The sequence below is a fragment of the Trichosurus vulpecula genome, chromosome 1, assembly GCF_011100635.1.
Source record: "Trichosurus vulpecula isolate mTriVul1 chromosome 1, mTriVul1.pri, whole genome shotgun sequence".
Lineage (NCBI taxonomy): Eukaryota > Metazoa > Chordata > Mammalia > Diprotodontia > Phalangeridae > Trichosurus > Trichosurus vulpecula.
The window spans coordinates 447,526,229-447,546,876 of NC_050573.1; the positions used below are offsets into that span (position 1 = coordinate 447,526,229).

The following is a 20,648-nucleotide window of genomic DNA, read 5'->3' on the forward strand; positions in this document are numbered from 1 at the left end:
GGGTCCTCTCGTTTTCCTCTTGGAGACCACTGCCCTACAGAACCTATTGTTCCTTTTTGTAATCTGTGTCCTAAAACGGGGAGAAAAGGTGTCCTATCACTTTGAATTCTTGGTAGAAATCTTGTGGAAGTGGTTATAGGTTAGTCTATATTACATTAAGAGAGATAGATTAGATCTTGTCTTCCCAGTTTAAAATTTGGCTAATTTAAAGGACTCTTTAGAGGCACAATCTGAGTGCTTAAACTTAGATTCTCACAAAGGATCTGTGATACCATCGATACAGATGGAAACCCATCTGTGCCTGCCTTGTGGGACTCTTGTTCATGTCCTCCTATCAGTTAGCCAGAGGGGGGCCACTCAGTGCCCTGGGGACATTCCTCGATTAATCTGAACATGAATAAGATACCAGTGGAGCACCTGGGTTGGCAATTGATTATCCTTCAGTCTTGCCATATGCCCACCTCATCTCCTTTTTCATTTGTACATTTCTTTAATGAATAGTTCCTCATTTGTTATATATTTCAGTCTTCTTAGTTGTGCCCCTCCACCGCCCTCTGGGAGACACTAATTTTTAATTCTTTAGAGTCTATAGTGTTCCTTGACACAGGCATAGAGCAATTCCACTGGTGGGAGTTTTATTAGTTAAACTTAACTGATTAGGAAAGATGTTGGGTAGCATTGTGACTTTTTGTTCAAGGTCACCTAGTGGAAAGCATTGCAGTATGTGAATTTGGTAATTGTCAATTCTCCTAGATTCCATTATTTGAAAACTTCCTTTCTTTTGGCAGAAGTAGATAACATGTATCCATCTGTTGAATGGAAACAAGTGTTTTGATTACCATCTAAATGCTTTGCACATTTTCTTAACATCTGATGTGATGTTGAGAAAAGCCTTTGCAGTTTGCCAGTTACCAACATTACTAGGATTTCATGCCTCTCATGCTTTCTGGGAAAATTATCCACCTCTCTTATCCTTGAAAGCCATTATAGGCTGCAGCTATAATTCGTGTTGCTGGTTAACTGTTTAAAGGGCATAGGTGGTGTGTGTGTGCAAAAAAAAAGCTTGAATGATTTATAAGCCATGAAAAAGAAAAAATCCATATGAAAAAGAAAATAAGGAAAGAGATGGGGGGGGGGAGGGATTGAAGAACCCAAACTTGAGAGCTGACAGCAGGAAAAGAAGAGCCCAGCTGGGATGAAGGGAGAAGAAAAGGTGTAAAATAGAACAAAAGAGAAGCTATTTCCTAAGTAATTTATCACTTGGAGAAACAGGAATGTGGGGGAAGGGAAGGAACATTTATATAACACCCATCTACATATTGGACACTGTGCTTAAGCACCTTACAAATGTTACCTCATTTGATTCTGACAACAACCCTGCTAGGAGTTGGTGCTGTTTTATGATCCCCATTTTATAGTCAAGGAAACTAAGGCAAACAGAGGTTAACTGACTTGCCCAGGATCACACAGCTAGTGTCTGGGGCTGGAACGAACTCAGGTCTTCCTGACTCCAGGTCCAATTCTCTCTCCACCTCTTACCTACCTCCCACCATAAAAGTATCAAGGATGAGGACACACATAATTATGGAGAAAGATTATGTGTTTAGGTGATCGCTTGTCTGGAACCTTGTCAGATTCAGTTCTTGTGTTGGACTTAATATGTTATCTGTTCCTTTTGTCCTTTTCTTTCTTAGATGTCTTGCTTCTAAAAGCTATACTTAGAGAAGTTGTGCTACTGGTACTCAACCAGGTTAGGGTGTTAATGGTATGGGAGGAATGCTGTCACATTTGGTAATGATTTACCATATAGCACCATAATAAGTTGTATGGTCAGTTCTTGTGAAGATCACAAGGAAACAACAAACTGTGAGACAGAAAGAGTCCCAAGAATGGCAAAGATGAGACTTTGAACCCATCAGTCAGTCATTTATTATCAGAATAGATGTCAGGTATTTTCCATAGGTGCTAAGATAGAAAGACAAAAAGGAAAGTCTTTGTCTCCAAAAGGCTTACAGTCTTGTCAGGGGAAACACATATGTACATATAAATAGATGCAAAGTAAATAAAGGGAATTTTGGAGGGGGAGGGAGAGTAGGAGGAGGCAGCAGCAGTTGAAGTATTAGGAAAGACCTCAGGTGACTTTGAGTTGAGTATTGAAGGGAGTTAGAGAAATCTAATTGGCAGAGGGTATAAGAGAAAGTGGTTTCAAAAGAAACAATACAGTGCAATATGTGAGTAAAATTCCTCTGCAGATATATCCCTATGTCTTCTTCAGAAGCATACCTCTGCAGATAATTCCTTAGCAGAGCTAGAAAACCTCCAGTTTTGAATTAATTTGGGAGTTGGTACTGTTTTATGATCCCTATTTTTATAGTTGAGGAAACCAAAGCAAACAGAGGTTAAGTGATTTGCCCAGGGTCACACAGCTAGTACGTGGCCTGTTTTATGATTGTTGGTGCACAGCCACTTTTGTGAGCTGTCTCTCTTTTAGCATAGTTGCAGGTGTTGACATTTGTTAAGCTTTGAGGCTGCTCCTAAGAACAAGTCTATTTGAATTCAAAGAGGTGGATCTTTGCTTTAAGTCATTATCATCGATCAGAAAGGCTTGGAGGAAGAAGGTAGATATTTGGGACTAGTTGAATGAAGGCCGGTGTGAACTTGGGAAGGTCTTAAAGATATCATGCATATAGATAAACCATGGAATAGAGCATGGAATGAGGTTGGGTGATAGAATTAACCACAGGCATTTGTGTATTCATTAAGTTTAGCAACTAGGTGATAGAAGTGGTTAGAGTTACAACTCTTCCCTGACAAGGTAGTCTACATGTATGGAATTATTCAGTTTAAGATTTCCATGTCACAGTGAGTGCAAACCTGGAATTTCTTTATGCACTATTTTACCTTTGAAATCAGGAAGAGAAGATACAATTTAAGAACTATGACAATATTTAAAGCTAATACTTTTATAGGCCTTTAAAGTTTGCAAAGTGCTTTTACATATGTTATTAGCCAGTCAGTCAGCAAGCATTTAATTACCCTCTTAAAATGTTCCAGGCACCCACTGGTCATACAAACACAAGTAGAGAGACAGTCCCTCCCCTCAAGGAACTTACATTTTAAATGAGGAAGACCACACAAAAGGAAAGCTAAAAAACAGTGGTGTGGGGGTAGGGAGAGAGGAAGGGAAAAAGGATGGGGAGCTTAGAGGAAGAAAAGCTGTCTGGCCTAGTATGAGCATAGTAAAATAAGTCTTGTGTGCAGCCTGGAGAGGAATAGGACATGGCTGGCCTGGGCATTCACTTTAAAAGGAGGTTTTTGGAGGAGCTGTCCAATCAGAGGGAGAGGGTACTTCCAATCTGTGAATTCCAGAGTTGTAGTGAGGCTTCAAGATGAAGTGATGGAGCATGGTGGAGGAGATCCAGAAAGAGCCTGGAGAGGAAGATTATCTCATTTGATCCTCACAACAACCCTGGAAGGCAGGTACTATCATTATCCCCATTTGGCCGACGAGGAAACTGAAGTTGAAAGGCTGTCTAGTCCTGAGTCACACAGCTAGTAAGTGTTTTGGTGGGATCCAAACTCCTCCTGATCCCAGATTCTTTGCTTCATTTGATATCTGCTTAAACAACAGAGGAGGTTATGTTTTATTGTAAAGGTAATAGGAAGCCACTGGAGTTTATTCAGTGGGAGAGGAAAATGATCAAACGTGAACTTAAAGAAAACCTCTTAAGCAGTAGCTCAATAGATAGACTGGAATGGGAAGGTTTGAGGCAGGCAAACCAATTACTTAATAAATTATGTGTGTGTATATATACATATTACATACATACATATATATGACATATAAAATTAAAAATATGTTAAGTATTTCCAAGTTCCTTGAGGAGCTATTTTTTTTGCAAATATTCAGGACCTTCCCTATAATTTAATGACATTGGAAAGTCAAGATCCAAATTTAAAAAAAGAAAGGAAAAATCACCCAACACAAATTGCTTTGTAGATCATTTTAATCCTTGTTGGTGCTTTTTTGGGTAGAAAAATGTTTGCCTCTACTGGAACAAGTTGTTGTTCAGTTGTTTTCGACTCTTTGTGACCTTATCTGAGGTTTTCTTGGCAAAGATACTGGAGTGGTTTGCCATTTCCTTCTCCAGCTCATCTGACAGATGAGGAAACTGAGGCAAACAGGGTGAAGTGACTTGCCCAGGGTTGCACAGGTAGTATGTTTCTGAAGCTAGATTTGAACTTACAAAGATGAGTCTTCCTAACTCCAGGCCTGGTGCTCTACCCTCTGCCCCACCTAGCTGCCCTGCTATTGTTAAATACTTTGCAGTAGTATTGTCATGGGAAATTAGGAAGACATATGGCAGAGACAATAGTGGTATGATGGGGAATAAGAACTGCATGTATTTTACAAATCTATATATTAGGTGTTGATTTAGTTCGTAGATTTTTAGCCTTTTTATCTTCATGATTATTGTTAACCCTTTCTAATGTTTGTTCATCTTTGATTCTTAATGAACAATTTTTATGCACTAAAAACTGCTCAAATAATAATTAAATCAATCCATCATTAACGTAACATTTATTAAACATTTACCGTTCGTCAGGCACAATGCTGGGCACTTGGATACAAAGAAAATGAAAAAAGTCCTTATTCTCAAGGACTCTACAATCTTTTGGGAGAGAAAACCATACATACGCACGTGTGTGCGTGAGTGTGTGTGTGTGAGTGTGTGTGTACGTGTGTGCATGAGTGTGTGTGTGTGTGTGTGTGTGCAGAATAAATATAAAACATCTCCAGGGTAGTCTAGGGAGAGAGAGCACTAGCTTTTAGGGATAGTGAGAAAGATTTCATGTATAAGCTAGCGCTTGAGCTAAATGCTAAAGGCAGAGGATTCTGTGACATGTGGGTGAGGGGGGAGAGCATTCCAGGCATGGAGGACAGTCAGCATAAAGGCACGGACGCTGGGTCTGGAATGCCATGTGGGAGGAGCAGCAAGAAGTCAGTGTGACGGCATTATAGATTGAAGGAATAGTAACATTTATGTGGCACTTTAAGGTTGGCAAAGGGCTTCACACACATCTCATTTTATCTTCATGGCAACCCTGGGCTGTAAGGTGCCGTTATTATTCCCCATTTTACAAGCGAGGAGACTGAGGCAGACAGATTAAGTGACTTACCCAGAGTCACACAGCTACTAAGCGTCTGATTCCAGGCCTGCCTCTCTACTCATTGTGCCACCTGCCTGCTTACAGGGGATAGCAAGTGGCCTGTAATAAGGCGGGCTGGGAATTGGTTGTGAAGAGTTTCTGTTTGATGCTGGAGTTCATTGAGTGCAGGAGGTGGCGGCTGTGTGGAGGGTGGCTTGGAATGGAGACCGCAGGCGAGTTAATGATATGTAGACTTGTGTAATTTTACAGGGCAGAGTGATCAGAAGCAGTAGCTATGTGAGGAGAGAGAAGGGGTCATGCAGAGGTGTTATGGACGTAGAAATGGCGAGATTTTACACAACTTGATATGTAGGGTGAGTGAGAGTGAGGAGTCAAGGAGAACCCTGAGGTTACAGACCCAAGATGCTAGAATGATGGGGGTGCCTTCTACAGCAACAGGAGATGCTTTGAGGCTGTTCTGTATGTATTGAATTGGGACATTAATTTTAAAATGTCTCATAGGCAGTTGGCAATGTAGGACCAGAGTTCAGGAGAGAGAACAGGGATGGACACCTAGATCTGGGTTTTACCCTGTTATTGTGAGGGTGGGGAAGAAGCTCATCATTTCCTCTACAGAGGAACAGAGAGTGGGCAAACTCCGACTCCTGAGATACTTGAGAGGCTAATGAATTGCTGAACAATGATTAGTGAAAGTATGGTCTTCTAAGGAGGCCATTGTAAAGCTTCTCCACTTGGGAGACCCACAAAACATTTACAGAGTCAGTTAAATATACTAGAGGTCAGGATGGGGACTGAACTTTATTACTTCACAGACAGATAAGATGGAGAATTTTGTATACCTGACTCCATAAAGATTAATTCCCTTTACATTTGGTTCTCTAGTGGAAGTCAGAATGAGATGAACTAGTTCTGATGGATTTGGTTTTTTCCAGTGATTAGATCCCACCCAAGTGGCAGAGGGCACCTGTTTAGTGGCATTAGGCTTTAGGTATGGCTCCCTCCCACCATACTGCCGTACAAGCCTGGGCAGATCAGCTGGTGAAATTTACGGGTGATTGGGACAAGGCCTAGCAGCTGACTGCACAAATGGGGGTTCTGGGGTGATGTTGGGAGGAGACAGTTAGGTGGCTAGAGAGTGAGGATGTACTATCCTATAATGAGCTTTAGGTGTGGTTCTTGAAATATAGGGTTGAAAAGAAAATGATTGTTCACCATCCCATGGGAGTGATGTGCCCTAGAATATCCTTTAAAATCCCCACCCCATTTGGCCATTTTGAGCCACCCAAGTCTATGTTATCTCAATTTAAGGGGTTCTTGGGCTGAGTCCCCCGAAGACAAAGGGACAGAGTTTCCCAGATTTGGGAATTGTTCTAATTACAGGACTCTGTGGAGACTAGAGCCCATATGCGCAAGTCAATGTGGCTTTGAAAGGTGAAGTCTCCAAATATAAAAAGGATTTTTGGATACCAACAGGCAGTGAACTTCAGTGGGTCCACAAAGGCACCTCATTTTCCATGGGAGGTTTTTTTTGGGGGGGGAAGTCACCCAGGGGAAAGGGCATCCTTGGTTAGGTAGCAGAGGTATATGGAAGACCCCTATCCAGGTCACAGTTATTATGGCTAAAAAAGGTGAGTATATTTTAGAAATGGATACCGTGAGTTCTTAGGTGTCAGTGTTTAGTACGCTAGTGCTTATAGCAACTTCTGTGCTGATTATTTTGGGTAGGACCAACTACAGACCATTAGAGTTGTTTAAGCTGTCCTATGTAGGTGATATTGAACTATATCAGGTCCCTCAGTAGGTGACAACTATTCCTCCTTACTGTTAGAGCTGAAGGAGGATGAAGTATTTAACAACACAAATTCTCCTAATAATAACTTTGATTAGCCAGTGGTGAAGGTTGGAGGCTTAAAGAGGATCATTTTTGTTGTTGTTCAGTTGTGTCTGACTCTTGGTGACTTCATTTGGGGTTTTCTTGGTAAAGATACTGGAATGGTTTGCCATTTCCTTCTCCAGCTCACTTGACAGATGAGGAAACTGATGCAAATAGGGTTAAGTGACTTGCCCAGGGTCACACAGCTAGTCAGCGTCTGAAGCCAGATTTGAACAGATTTGAACTGAGTATGATTTTCTCTTTTGTCTAGTTGATAGTCAGGAGCCTGGAGACAACAGAGCTGCTCAATTTAAGATTTTTCTCCTTGGGACCAATAGAGGAATTTTGCTGATGACTCATTGTCACAGCAACTGATGAAAGAGCATGTTCATACGCATCAAAGATATACTTCCACTGTTGATCTGAATAATCAAGTTGACACCCTTATAAAAAGAGATTAGGTACTGGGTCCATCATCGACCTGTTTGTGGGGGCCATGATTCTATCTTGTGATAGACATAGGGTCATATAGTCCCTTTAACAAAGGATGAGGGAGCTACTTGCGCTTAGTGAAGATGTTCCTTGTGACATTCAGAGCATTCACCTTTGAAATATGAGTGTGTCATGATTCTACACGATTCATGAGTTGCCGCCAACTGACACATTGATTAGCCATTTTTAGCCATCTCGGGACAAGAGTTGCCCTTTACTGCAGTCGAAACTTATTCAGAATATAGCATTATAGTACCTGTCAAGTGGCTACTATTAAAGCTCATACAGAACATATCCTTTTTCCTTAATTGCCTTTTCTGAGGGCACTCATTTTCATTGGGTCATAGAGTTAGAGCTGGAAAGAACTTTAAAGGCCATCACTCTAACACACTCATTTCATAGTTGAGAAAATCAAGCCTGAAAGATGTTAAATGACTCTCCCAGTGTCACACAGCTACTAAGTATCTGGGGCTGGATTTGAACTCAAATTCTACCGAACTTTGAGTGAAGCACTCTTTTCTGCCTTGCTGTTTAACTGCCTCCATTTTACTGCAGAAAAGATCTAAAATTGGGCATGTTCTTATCACATCAGGCATTTGTATTGTTAAATTATGGAACGGACTATTGAAGTTACAACTTAAACATCATAACCCTGATTATTAGAGTTGACTATCGTAGCTCTTAAAAGCTGTGTCTGTGATCAATCAGCACTGTCATAGGAAGGGAGAGGCCTCTTCCATCTAGCTGTTTCTGGGACCTACCTTCCAGGAAGAATTGCCTAATAAGGGTGGATTACTCTAGATTTAATCCCAAATGATCCCTTCTATCCTTTATTTATTCCACCTCCTCGGTAGAGTCTCTTAGTGTTTCCTTCTGAGAAAGTTTTAAACCTCCAAGGAAAATGCTTCAGGTCCTCCTTCATAGGTAAGTTCTCTTTTCCTCCAAGATGGTTTGGTTCCATCCTAGAAAGCATAAAAAGGGCAAGTTGGGGACAAAGGGGTGGAGATGTTGGGAAGTGCTTTGCTTTCTAGTGATACAGGGAGGTGAAATTGTCTTTTTATAATTACTGGGAACATGAGCACCTGGAAGAAGGGGCATCCCTTGGACAGTTTGGTGGCACTCCCAGATGAAAGGGAGAAATTGCCTTCATTCAGTCCCCACAAAAGAAGGGGGCATCCCCTCAGCTTAGGCCTTTAAAGGGGTGAATATTTGTTATCAGTCCTCTGGTGAGGCTCCCAAGTGGGGGTGTTTTGGATTGCGGGCCAGAGAACAGAGAGTGCTTGAGAGGAGGGGATGAATCCTAGCATTGACTCAAGCCCCGTGTAACCTCTTAGGTACTTTGCTGTAGATCCACACTGGAAATCAATGGCTGTGTTGGAGCTGTCCTCCTTGGTGCTGTATCCCTGATGTTCCTGGTTCTTGTTCATCATTGCCGTGTGGCATCAGGAGATTTGTTATGAATTGCCACTGGTACCACTTCTCCTGTGAATGGAGTTAACTTTTTTTTTTTAAAAGATTTTTATATTCTTTGATGTCTTTGCCTTTCTTTTATTTGTATTAAGTTCTTCCTCCAGTGCTGTGTATGCTTCTTTCTGAGGTCTTTGTAAGATCTCTTTCTGAAGTCTTCACAAAATAACTTTGTGAAGTTATTAATGTTCTTGAGGCAATTTAAGTAGTGGAAGATCCTTTGCAGAATTTTAGGACCTTGCCACAAAGAGGTGGGATGTAACAGGAAGGGTGTCAGTTTTGTGCAGGCTAGGATGGTTTCCCTCCTGGGAGGCAAAGACACCGTTCTTGAACCATTAATTGGGCTTTGTTACCCTGTCTTTTTGATCCACCATTGCTGTCCTGATGATTTCAGAGGTTAAAGGGAGCAGCTTCCATTTGAATTAGTAAATTGTATCCTTTTAACCTTTTTTATTGCAAGTAAAGCTATTTTAATTGAATTTTTGTAGTCTATAAGTATTTTGTTGCATCCTAGTATATCACTGTACTGTCCTGAGCTAAAGGTTTGCAATAACCAGACTCTAATCTATCTTTCTAGCCATGCCGGACCGCTTTTCTTTTGTGTTCTTAATCCTGCCCTCTAATAGTCACAGAAACTCAGAGTTGTAAGGAATATCAGTTCATCTGACCCAATAGAAATCCCCTCTGTAGCTTCCAGACAAGTGGTCATCCCGTCTCTGTGTATGTGAATGCCTCCTAAGGCATTCAGATTCCACTGTTGTGTAGCTTTAATTGTGAGGAAGTTATTCCCTGTTTTTGAACCAAATGTGCTGCTCTGCAACCTTCCAACTCAGTCTCTTTCTTCATATAATTTCCTGGGCTTAAAATGTATTCCCTAGTCCCTCCCTCCTCCCCTCCCCATCTTCAGCTCTTAAAGTCCTTTCAGGCCCAAGTGAGGTAACACCTTTTCCATTAAGCCTTTCTCAAGTATTTCCCTTCTTCCCCCCTCAAATTGAAAGTACTCTTAGATTTTTCACAATATTATGCCCCAAACTTCTCCAACATTATCCTATCATATGTGGTTAGTTGTGTAAATGTCCCTCCTCCTTCCACCTGCCCATTAGAATGTAAGCTCTTTGAAAGGCTCTTATGTCATATCAGTCTTTATTCCAGCAGCACTCTATCCATTAGGCTATGCTGCATCCTTAGCTCTTCGCAGCAAATTGACCAAAAGGTAGAAAAGCTCAGCAATTTGAATCTTAACTTAAAAAGAGTGCTATATGCTTCCACATGTGCATGTTTTTTGTTTGAGGTACAGCTTTTTATAACAAAGCTGTTGCAGTGGAGTTACAGAAGTTTTACAAAATCAATCCATAAAAACAGTCATGAATAACAGAACAGACATGGTTACCAATAAGAGAACTGGCTACACATCTCCTTGGTGTGAAAAAGGCTATATATGGGACCTTTGAAGCATAGTCATGCACACAGAGGATTAATAACAGTAGCAGCTTTGTCTCCAGAAGTTAAGGACACTCATACTTAGTCAGCTTGTCTTGAATGATCCAGGATAATCACAGTCACATCTGAAACCTCCACTCAATTGCTTCCTGCTTTTTGGAATGAAAATGACAAGTGCCTACATTTCATGCCCTGAGAATTTGTGATGCTCTCAGAACATCCTCAAGTACCTCACTTTACCACTCAGCAGTAATGTCTTTATTGTCATCCTCTGTTCCTAAATGACAGTGCAGTTTTCTGTTTAGATGGAAGTGATGATCAGCGTCTCCTGCATTATTATGCCAAAAGACTACTTCTCTTTGTCTCCCTGTCTATTGTGCTATTTTCTCAATATAGTGATTGTCATAACCTTGTCTTAAGACATAGCTACAGGACACAGAGCTGTTCGTAAGCTCATTTTTATTTTTCTTCACATGGTTCGCTTTGGTGCTTACATAATGAATCTAGTTGTGTGGATGGCCTTGTCTTGAGACTAAGTGTTTACTATATAGTTCTACCTTTGCTCTCTGCATAGTGTTGCCAAGTTATTTCCTTTATATTTTCCCAAAGTCCAAACCTACTCAACGCAATGTGTCATTTAAAAAGTTTTTGAGAAACATAGTTTCTGGGTAATTTAATCATTTTATTAATAAGGTCAGCATGTTTATTAATAAAAGGATGGTTGGGGCTGCTAGGTGGCACAGTGAATAGAGCACCGGCCCTGGAGTCAGGAGGACCTGAGTTCAAATCCGGCCTCAGCCACTTGTCACACTTACTAGCTGTGTGGCCTTGGGCAAGTCACTTAACCCCAATTGCCCTGCCCCCCCCCCCCCCAATAAATAAAAGGATGGTCATTTGGCTAGCTCTCTCTCTTAGACCAAAGATCCCTCATGGTGGTGGGCTCATAATTTACATGCTCTAAAAGTAGGTGTTCCTGAGGGTGGCAGTCAACCCTGATTGGTTAACAATTAATGATAAACTGAATATTACAATGAGAGGTTGGGTTATATTACAATGAGGGTCTTGGGGTACTGACTTGGATCACCCAAGTCTTGGTCAAAGAGACTTACCAGTTTTCCATATCATTTCCATATCACCTGTCTAACAAAGGGGTGGATCCACATTTTCCCAGTCCTATTTGGACAAACAAAATGAGCAGGAATGTACCATTAGCCTAAACTTGGAATTTCTTTTACTGTCTGATTAGATCTTGGCCTGGGTAAATCTTTGAGAGAAATTTCTCACACTGGTTAATTTCTGGATGAGGAAGTTAGAAAAGGGGAAAACCCTTGGTTGTGGTTGAATAATTAGTTATTAATACAAGAAAGATATAATCATTTCTCACAACAGTTTTATTTTTTCAAAGCCTTATCCCTAGAAACCTATGTTTTTTTTAAACCTATTACCAAAACTTTCCTCTACTAAATTTAATAAAATCATTGAGCATGATCCCTTCCCAGAGATTCTTTGTACTTTTTGAAAGTGTAAGTTCTCTAAGGAAATATGTTTTGCATGATTGCAAATGTATAGCCTATATCAAATTGCTTACCATCTCAAGGGGGTGGGGAGCAGAGGGAGGAAGGGAGAGAATTTGAAGGTCAAATTTTAAAAAAATGAATGTTAAAAATTGCTTTCACGTGTAATTGGGAAAAAAATAAAATATTCTTTTTTTTTTAAAGTATAGTTTTCTTTCTGGGGTTCGTTTTGTTTTAGAAGACAAGAAGGCTTTTCCTCCCTTGTTCTGATACCTACCATATTCAGCTTCAACTTGATTTATCTCAAATGTTATCAATTCTCAGTTGTTTGGGAGTAAATGATTATCATAATGAGTCACAGGATTTGACACACACAACAGTAGTGTCATGCTGCCTTTAACAAATCTTCCAGCAGCCATATCATTGGAGAGGTGAAAAGCCAGGAGCTAGGGCATGAGAAATGCTGTTTTTCCTTTCTTGTGGGCAGTTTCTTCGTGTTATATGAAAAAAGTAGATATTTAGGACCAGATAATGTTACTCTTGAACACTCCTAGTTAAACAGGAAAATCCATCCTGTGGGCTCTAGAAGACTTGCCATTTGATGAAACTGCTGTAATGACAGATCTCTCTCTCTCTCTCTCTCTCTCTCTCTCTCTCTCTCTCTCTCTCCCTCCCTCCCTCTCCATATATATATATATATATATATATATGTATATATATATATAGATAGATAGATATAGATATAGATATAGATATATATGTCAGTCAGCAAGCATTTGTTAAGTGCCTGTTGTATGCCAGGCATTGTGCTAGATTCTGAGATAGAAGTACAAAGAATGAAATAACCCAATTCTCAAAGAGCGAAATAACCCAATTCTCAAAGAGCTTATATTCTAAAAGGAAGACAAGAAGTATATGTCTATATCTCTTTCCTTGAGAATCTCTCTCTCTCTCTCTCTCTCTCTCTCTCTCTCTCTCTCTCTCTCTATATATATATATATAATGTATATATATATATATATATATGAATATATATACATATATATGCACATATGTGTATAACAAATAAATACAAAGTAATTAAATGCAAAATAGTTTGTGGGGAAAGCACCAGCAGTTGGGATCAGGAAAAGCTTCATGTAGAGGGCAGTCTTGAGCTGTGTCCTGAAAGAAGCAAAGGATTCTTTGTATGGGAGGCAGTCTCACTGCTAAGGTATGAACACGGGAGGTGGAGTGTACTTTTTGCGGAACACAGAGAAGGCCAGACTGTCCAAACTGCAGAATGCAGAAAGGGGACTAATATCTTACGAATCCAGAAAGATTCTTTGGGGTCAGACTATAAAAGGTTTTCAAAGATTATATATTTTATCTTAGAGGCAATAGGGAACCAACCACTGGAGTTGATTGTGGAGTCAGTATAGTTCAAGAAGGCCTTTTGATTGTAAAGAATAAAGATTCAAATTTAGTTAAAGGAAGCGTTCTATTCAAGTGTGGGAATAAAACTCACATTAAGTAGTGATTCATAAGTTAGGGATTATTAAGAAAGGTAATAATAATAGCTATTATTTGTGTAGTACTTTAAGAGGTGCAAAGTACTTTACAAATATTATTTTATCCTTACAGCAGCCTTGGAAAGTAGATGCTATTATCATTCCCATTTTACAAATGAGAAAACTGAGTCAGACAGATAAGTGACTTGCCCAGAGTCACACAACTAGCAAGTGTCTGAGGCTGGATTTTAACTCAGGCCTTCCTGACTCCAAGTTCTTCCAGTTTCCCAGGTACCAAGTTGTCCTTGTGTTTGTTTTCTTTAGTAACTTGCTCTTTAATCTGCTTCATTCACTAATGTTTGTTTAGGTCTTTTAATAAAGGAATTATATTTTGGGTTTAAAAAAATCATAATTGAATGAGAAAGTATTGTCTATGGGAGGTCTGGCTGTTTGGACCATGGGGCCAAGACACTGACCTTCATGGTAGCAGATCCAAATTGTGGGCTAACCACTACTGTGAGGAAATTAATAGTGTTAAAATTGCAGACTTGGTAAGTTTGTGCCCAGTTTTGTAACTCTGTAGCTCTCCTATCCTTTGTGGGAAAAGAGACCACCCATGCTGAGGCTGTGAGAACCTTCCCTATCTTCCTTTGGCGTGTGAGTTTTGTGTGACCAGCTCAGGGAAAGGGACGTTAGTCATGACTCAGGATATCTTGTCGCCTATGCTCCCTGGAGAGCTGAGCTTTGTTGTGGTTCCCTGCTAGTCTGTTTCTTTTGGGGGCTTATGAAACTTTCAGAGGGGATAGTCTTTGTTAGCAAGCAGGGCTAGCAGAGATGGGGCTCATTCTAATCCCATCACTTCTCGCCTGAGGTAGAATGATGACTTCTTGACTTGAGCATAGATGGGAACAGAATAGGGGACCCAGCAGATTGCAACAGAAAGTCTCTTGAATGCTGATCTTGCAAGTTCACATTTGTAAAAATGATATAAATTTCACAAGAACAAAAAATAAATATTGGCCACTGGCTAGTTCAGAACACTATTAAGCTGCCAAAGTTCTGTTTGTGCCACACAAACCTTATGAAGGATGTTGTATTGGTGGTGTTGTCTACCTAGCAGGATTATATTCTTTGTCCTCTCCCCTTCTTCTCCTTAAGCCTTGTTAGCCCAGTATGAACTTTTAAGACCTAGTTTTTGTTATTGTTCATAATTATCTCTTCCTCATTGTAGGGCATGGGGGTGGGGGTGTTCAGGGGCACAGGATCCTTGCAGTCTGGAAAATCCATATAAAATGTTTTGTCCTTCCCTCTTCTGACTTCATAGATTTCTTTCTCTTTGTTCTTGATATTATACAATACTATACTAAACTTTTTCTGTGTTGTCTTCTGGCCTTTGCATGTCATCTGTGGTTTCCCCAAAATTCCCATTTACTTTCCTAAGCTGACCTGCAATATATTGAAACCACGATGGGGAAAGTTGTGATGTGGAAGGGATAACTGTAGTTGTTTCAGTCGTGTCCGGCTCTTTGTGACCCCATTTGGAGTTTTCTTGGCAAAGATACTGGAGTGGTTTGCCATTTCCTTCTCCAGCTCATTTTATAGATGAGGAAACTGAGGCCCAAGGTCACACAACTTTTACGTATCTGAGACCAAATTTGAACTCAGGTCTTCCTGACTCCAGGCCCAGCACTCTATGCCTAGCTAAGACCTAACGTCCTAATTCAGTTTTCCCTTTAGAACATGAAGGGGTTGAATTGGATGATCTCTAAACTTTATTGTTCGGCTTTTAGTCCTGTGACTCTCAGCTTTTAGAATTTTAATCCTCTAGATTTTACATAATATAATGAGTTATACCTATCGCCAAGAATTTGATCACTCAGTGGTCAACCTTTTGGTGACAAAGTTTGACATTCTTAGCCAGACTAGTCCTTCATCAGCAGATACAGTCTGGGCTTGCCTTCCTATATACCCTCTTTTCATCATTTACAGCTTTTGGCAATCTGATGTCAGACTTTTTAGGCCGATAAAACATCAGTCCTTCTTATGAAATCTGTCTCTAAGCTCAACTGTTCCTGATACAATACATTCCATTTCCCACCTCCATACTTTTGCCCATATTATCTGTCTCCCCATTAGAATATTCTTCCTTCTCATCTCCACTGCTTGGAATACTTCTCTCCCTTCATGACTGTACTCAGATACCACTTGTGTAGATTACTTTTCTCCCCTTTGTTGTTAGTTCTCTTCCCTTTCTTCCAAATTTCTTTATATTTACTTTTTTTAATACATTGTCCATCTTGTCTCACTCGACTTCTTGAGAGTATGAATCGTTTTGTCTTTGTCTTTGTTATGTGCATGGTCTAGCACAGTGCCTTGCACATGATGGGCTTTCAGTAAATTTAGTAGATTGAATCGAGTTGGGTATGCAGAATTATAGAATGTTAAAACTGGAAGGGAATTGTGAGATCATCTACTTCAGCCTCCTAACTAATGCCCTTTCTCCTTATCTCTGCCTATCTTAGAGTCCCTCTTTTCCTCGAAGGTGCAACTCAGATGCCATCTTCCACTTGTAGACTTTCCTGATCTCCCGAACTGCTAGAGTCCCTCCTTCAAAACTATCTATCTATATCTTCCCCATTAGAGTATAAGCTTCTTACTAGTAGGATTTTTTCCTAGCATAGTGTGTTGCACATAGTCAGTACCTAGCAATCCTTGTTGATTGACTTCTTGACTGAAGGAGAAATCCTGGAGGACTGTATGAGGAAGCTGAGGAAGGTGTGTTTAGTTTCAGCTGGTATGGGGAGGTTGTTGAAGAGTTAGGCAGAGGTGTTCTGAAGCTCAGGTGAGATAAAGGATTCAAAGCATTTCACAAACCTTGAAATGCTCTATAAATGCCTCCCGTGTGGTTATAACTTCATTCCCTCTGTCCTCTACTGCCCTTCTGCCGAACATAAGCAACATCTATAGAGTAATACAGGGATGAGCTGGTAGATGTTTGATAGCAAGGCTCTCTCCAGAAAAAAAGTAGTATACACCCACTTTAAGCATAATCGGCGTTAGTAACGCTGTCTTAAGTCTAGACAGCCAAAAGAACAATCAATCAAGCCCTGATTTTTTAACAGTTCTGAGGTATAAATGCTCATACTGAAAATTTACTAGAGGCAAAGGAGGCTTCATGGAGGAGATAGCACTCGAGTTTGAGGGAGGAGGGAGGACAGAGACTTCAACAGGTAGAAAATGGTGGATAATCCCTACTAAGCACGAGGGGTTGTGTGAACAAAGGTATGGCAGTAGGAGAGGCCAAAGCGAAAATGGAGGTCGAGAGGAGAGGTGTCCAGTTTGGTTGGAAAATAGAATATGTGAAAAGGAGGAGTATAAGATAAGTCCAGACTGGTAGGTTGGAGATCCCATAGTGAGTTGGTTGAAGACTTCTTTAATAGTGTCTTAGGATTCAGTTGCTTATATTTCCTGCAAATTAGAAAAGCTGCCAAAATCAGCATGTAGCCCTGTTCTGGAAACCTAGCCAGAAATATGTTATACACAGTGGGTACTCCATTGTTGTTCATCCTTCATTTTCAAAGAGGACCAACTACGTCACAGATCTTGACTTTCTTGTAAACTGGGCAGAAATGTGAGAAATGAGGCAGAATTGTGAGAAGTCATTAGCCTCGCTTTCCCGTCCTGAGTCATCAAAGTCCAGTGGTAGGACATAAGTTAAGGTGACTAGCAGTGGCCCAGGATGCGGTACACGACCATGGCATTTTCAATGTCTGATCAAGCTCTAAGTGCTCCACAGTGCCTGCTGCACCTGCCTTAGTGGATGTTGGAACAAATTGTTCTCATCTGCCCATTTCACCAGGGAAAGTCTTCACATGCTTGGGGTGGACACCTCTCTAACTCACCAATGGGTTTGAGGCCTGTTGGTTATGATCAAACTGGTTTAGCCCATGTACCAAGATTGTTTATCAGGATGTGCCTGCTGCATATGCTTCTTGGCCCTGTAGAGGTACTCCATACATTTTATTGAATGAATGCTTAAATGTACAAGGAAGACAAAGTGACAGGAACAACATGGCAGTTAGTTCATTAGAAAGAGTCCTGACCCCAAAGGAGTTAGGAGGACTGGATTCCAGTTCCAAGTGTGCCACTACAAGCTTTATGACTTTGAGTAAATCACTTACCTTTCATAGACTTTAATTTTTTCCCCCCTGTTGGCAGTCAAGTGGTGCATTAGATAGAGCACTAAACCTGAAGTCAGGAAACCCTGACTTAGATACATTCTAGCTGTGTGACCCTGGGCAAGTGATTTAACTGCTGTTTGCCTCAGTTTCCTCAACTGAAAAATGGGGATAATAGCACCTACATTGAGGAATTATTGTGAGGATCAAATGAGATAATCTTTGTAAAGTAGGCACTTAATAAATGCTCATTCCCTCCTCTCCTTTCTTCCTTCCTCCCTCCCTCCCTCACTCCTTCCTTCTCTTCCTTCCTTCCTTCAGTCCTTCCTTCCTTCCTTCCTTTTAAATTGAATAGGCTGGGTTATATTATAGCTAAGGGCCCTTCAAGCTTTAAAATTCTGTGTTTTTGTAAAGTTTAGTCAAGCAGTCTATTCACCAAAAAAATGAATCAAATTAATTGTTTGATGGTTTCATGGTTATTGTCCAGTCATTTCAATTAGGATAATCATTACTGTATCCTCATGCATACACACTTGTGGATTCTCCATGTTCTTTGATTAAATGATAATTAAAGAGTAGAGGGATAAAGATTCTTGTCCCCAGCAAAGCAAATGACCTGTGAGGGTCTCTTTTACTTCACTACAAGGCTGATATACAAGTCTTCCTTTTTTTAAAAAAGGTGTCTAACATGCTGTGAAATTTCTAAAAGTCCCAACTGTATAATGTTGGAAAAAATCTTTATTCTGAAGAAGCAGGGCTTCCAAGTGTCAGGAGATTTTTTAGATAACTACAATCATTCTTCTCTAACAGTGAAATAAATGCCCGACTTGATGCAGTGTCAGAGATTCTTCACTCCGAGTCCAGTGTGTTTGGTCACATACAAAATCATCTGTGCAAATTGCCTGATATAGAGAGAGGACTCTGTAGCATTTATCACAAAAAGGTAAGTTGGTAAAAATCATAGAGAGGTCTCAAGCATGATGGAAGATATCATCTCTGTTCTTTGGCATCTTTAGTTTAACACACACACCTTGTACATAGCAAAAGAAAATATTTGACTCCTCCAAAACTTAAATCATGCGAATGAATAATCTGAATTTCTCCATTGTAAGAAATATAAAGTTGGCATACTCCAGCTGAGCCATGTAAGCACATGTAAGGGTTACTTAATTTCCTCACCCTTTGTCCTCAAACTATAGCTCACTAGAAAGCTGGGTGGGATTATTTATTTAAATTAGCCTTATCTCTTAAGGCCTATAAGTATCTATTAATTTGACCTCATAGGAGTTCTACTTGGACATAAGCAGGTATGTAAATGCCAATGTTGAAATAATGATTTTAACATTGCATTCAATATAGTTTCATTAATTTTTCCAGAAAAATGTAGAGTATATACTTTCTGTTTTATTTTGCCTTAATAAAATCACTTGAGACTACAGTAAAACATAAAAGGAAAAGCAGTTTAATAATATATAGGCAGATAATTCTCTTTAACTTCTCATTTTCGTCTGGGATCTCCTAAAACAGAAAATTCAGGATGAGGTACCAGAAAACAAATTTAATGTAATTATACCCTCATAGATACATTTTGACCTGGGAGCTTTTACAAATTCAGGGACAAGCAGAACCAAATTAATTTTCTAAGTTACTAATTTGAAAACTAAGTTTATCCCTAATTGTAAATTTTGTTAAAAAGATTTTTCCAGAGAAATTTGTAATTTGTTTGTTGTACTGTTTTAATGCTTATGTAAATATATACCCCAAGACTGATTTGATTCATGTTGAAAAGTGGAGGGAAGAGAAAATTCAGAGAGAAAGCGGATTTGGAAACTATACACATTTTATACCAGTTTCATCTCTGAGCTCCCTTCTAGCTTTAAGTCTATGTTCCTATGTACTTATCTATGCTTATTTTTGGTAAATTTGTTAGCCGACTCTTGGAACACATCATTAAACACATGTCTGTTCTTTAACATCAGCATACCCTAAATAAGCTTCTCCTTTGTGCACCAACTGGTGAGTGATGCTTTGGGTACAAACTGTGCCAATGGTCTGAAATTTATCAAACTGCAAGGAATTCTGAAGTGCTTTATTTGGATGTTGTGAAAATGGTTAGGCTAGGCCATATGGCTGTGCAGAAAATGCTGGGCAGCAAACACAAATAGGTACTTTGGGGGATGATAATAATAGTGCATACCAAGAGGCACAAGGCTGGAGTTTTAAAAATAATTGTCTTTCAGTAGCCAGAATTGTAGATTCAGACCTTGAGGAGCAGCCTTAGTTACAAAGGCCAGGGAGATTTAAAAATTAAAAAAAAAAATTAGTCTTTTAACAAAAATGATGTGTTTTTGTAAATCCTTTTAAAATGGAGATTCTCTGTCTTTTTGTGATGTGGCCTCCTTCGGCACTCTGGTGAAGCCTGTGGACCCCTTCTCAGAATAATATTTTAAAATGTGCAAAGTAGAAATACATAGGCTTGCAAAGGATACCAATTATGTTGAAATGGAGATGTTGCAATTTGTTTTTAAGTTCACAGACCTCAGGTTAATAATCACTGTTTCAGAGTGCCATAATAATAGCTAACCTTTTCATAGCACTTTAAGGTTTTCAAAGTATTTTATGTATGTGATCTCATTTGATCCTCACAACAAACCTACAAGGTAGGGTATTATTATCAGTCTGTTTTACAGATGGGTAAACTGAGGTAAGAGGCTGAGTGACTTACCTGAGAACTACACACAGCTAGTATTTATAGTCAGAATTTGAATTCAGGTCTTCTTGACTTCGAAGTCTTGTGCTCTTACCCACCGAGCCATCTACCTCCCTCCATAGACATAAGGAAAGGGCAAGGTGATGCGAAGGGAAATTCTGCTGTCAGACTTCCAGCATTTCAGCTTTCGAGACTTCTGTATCAGAAATGTTAACAAATTTCACAGGCGGGGTTGTATCAATAAATCCCAGCCTAATCTAGTCAATCAACAAGCATTTATTAAGTGTCTGCTGTATCCCAGGTGCTGTGCTA

At 39.9% G+C, this 20,648-nt stretch overlaps 1 protein-coding gene across 1 annotated transcript in view; it reads left to right on the forward strand.

Moving 5' to 3' along the window:
* Positions 1-20,648, forward strand: part of MSH3 (mutS homolog 3) — a 202,550-nt gene that overhangs the window by 81,863 nt on the left and 100,039 nt on the right. The window contains exon 13 of the mRNA XM_036764612.1: positions 18,437-18,569. Within this exon, the coding sequence (XP_036620507.1) occupies positions 18,437-18,569 (133 nt within the window). The remainder of the gene's footprint in view (positions 1-18,436; positions 18,570-20,648) is intronic.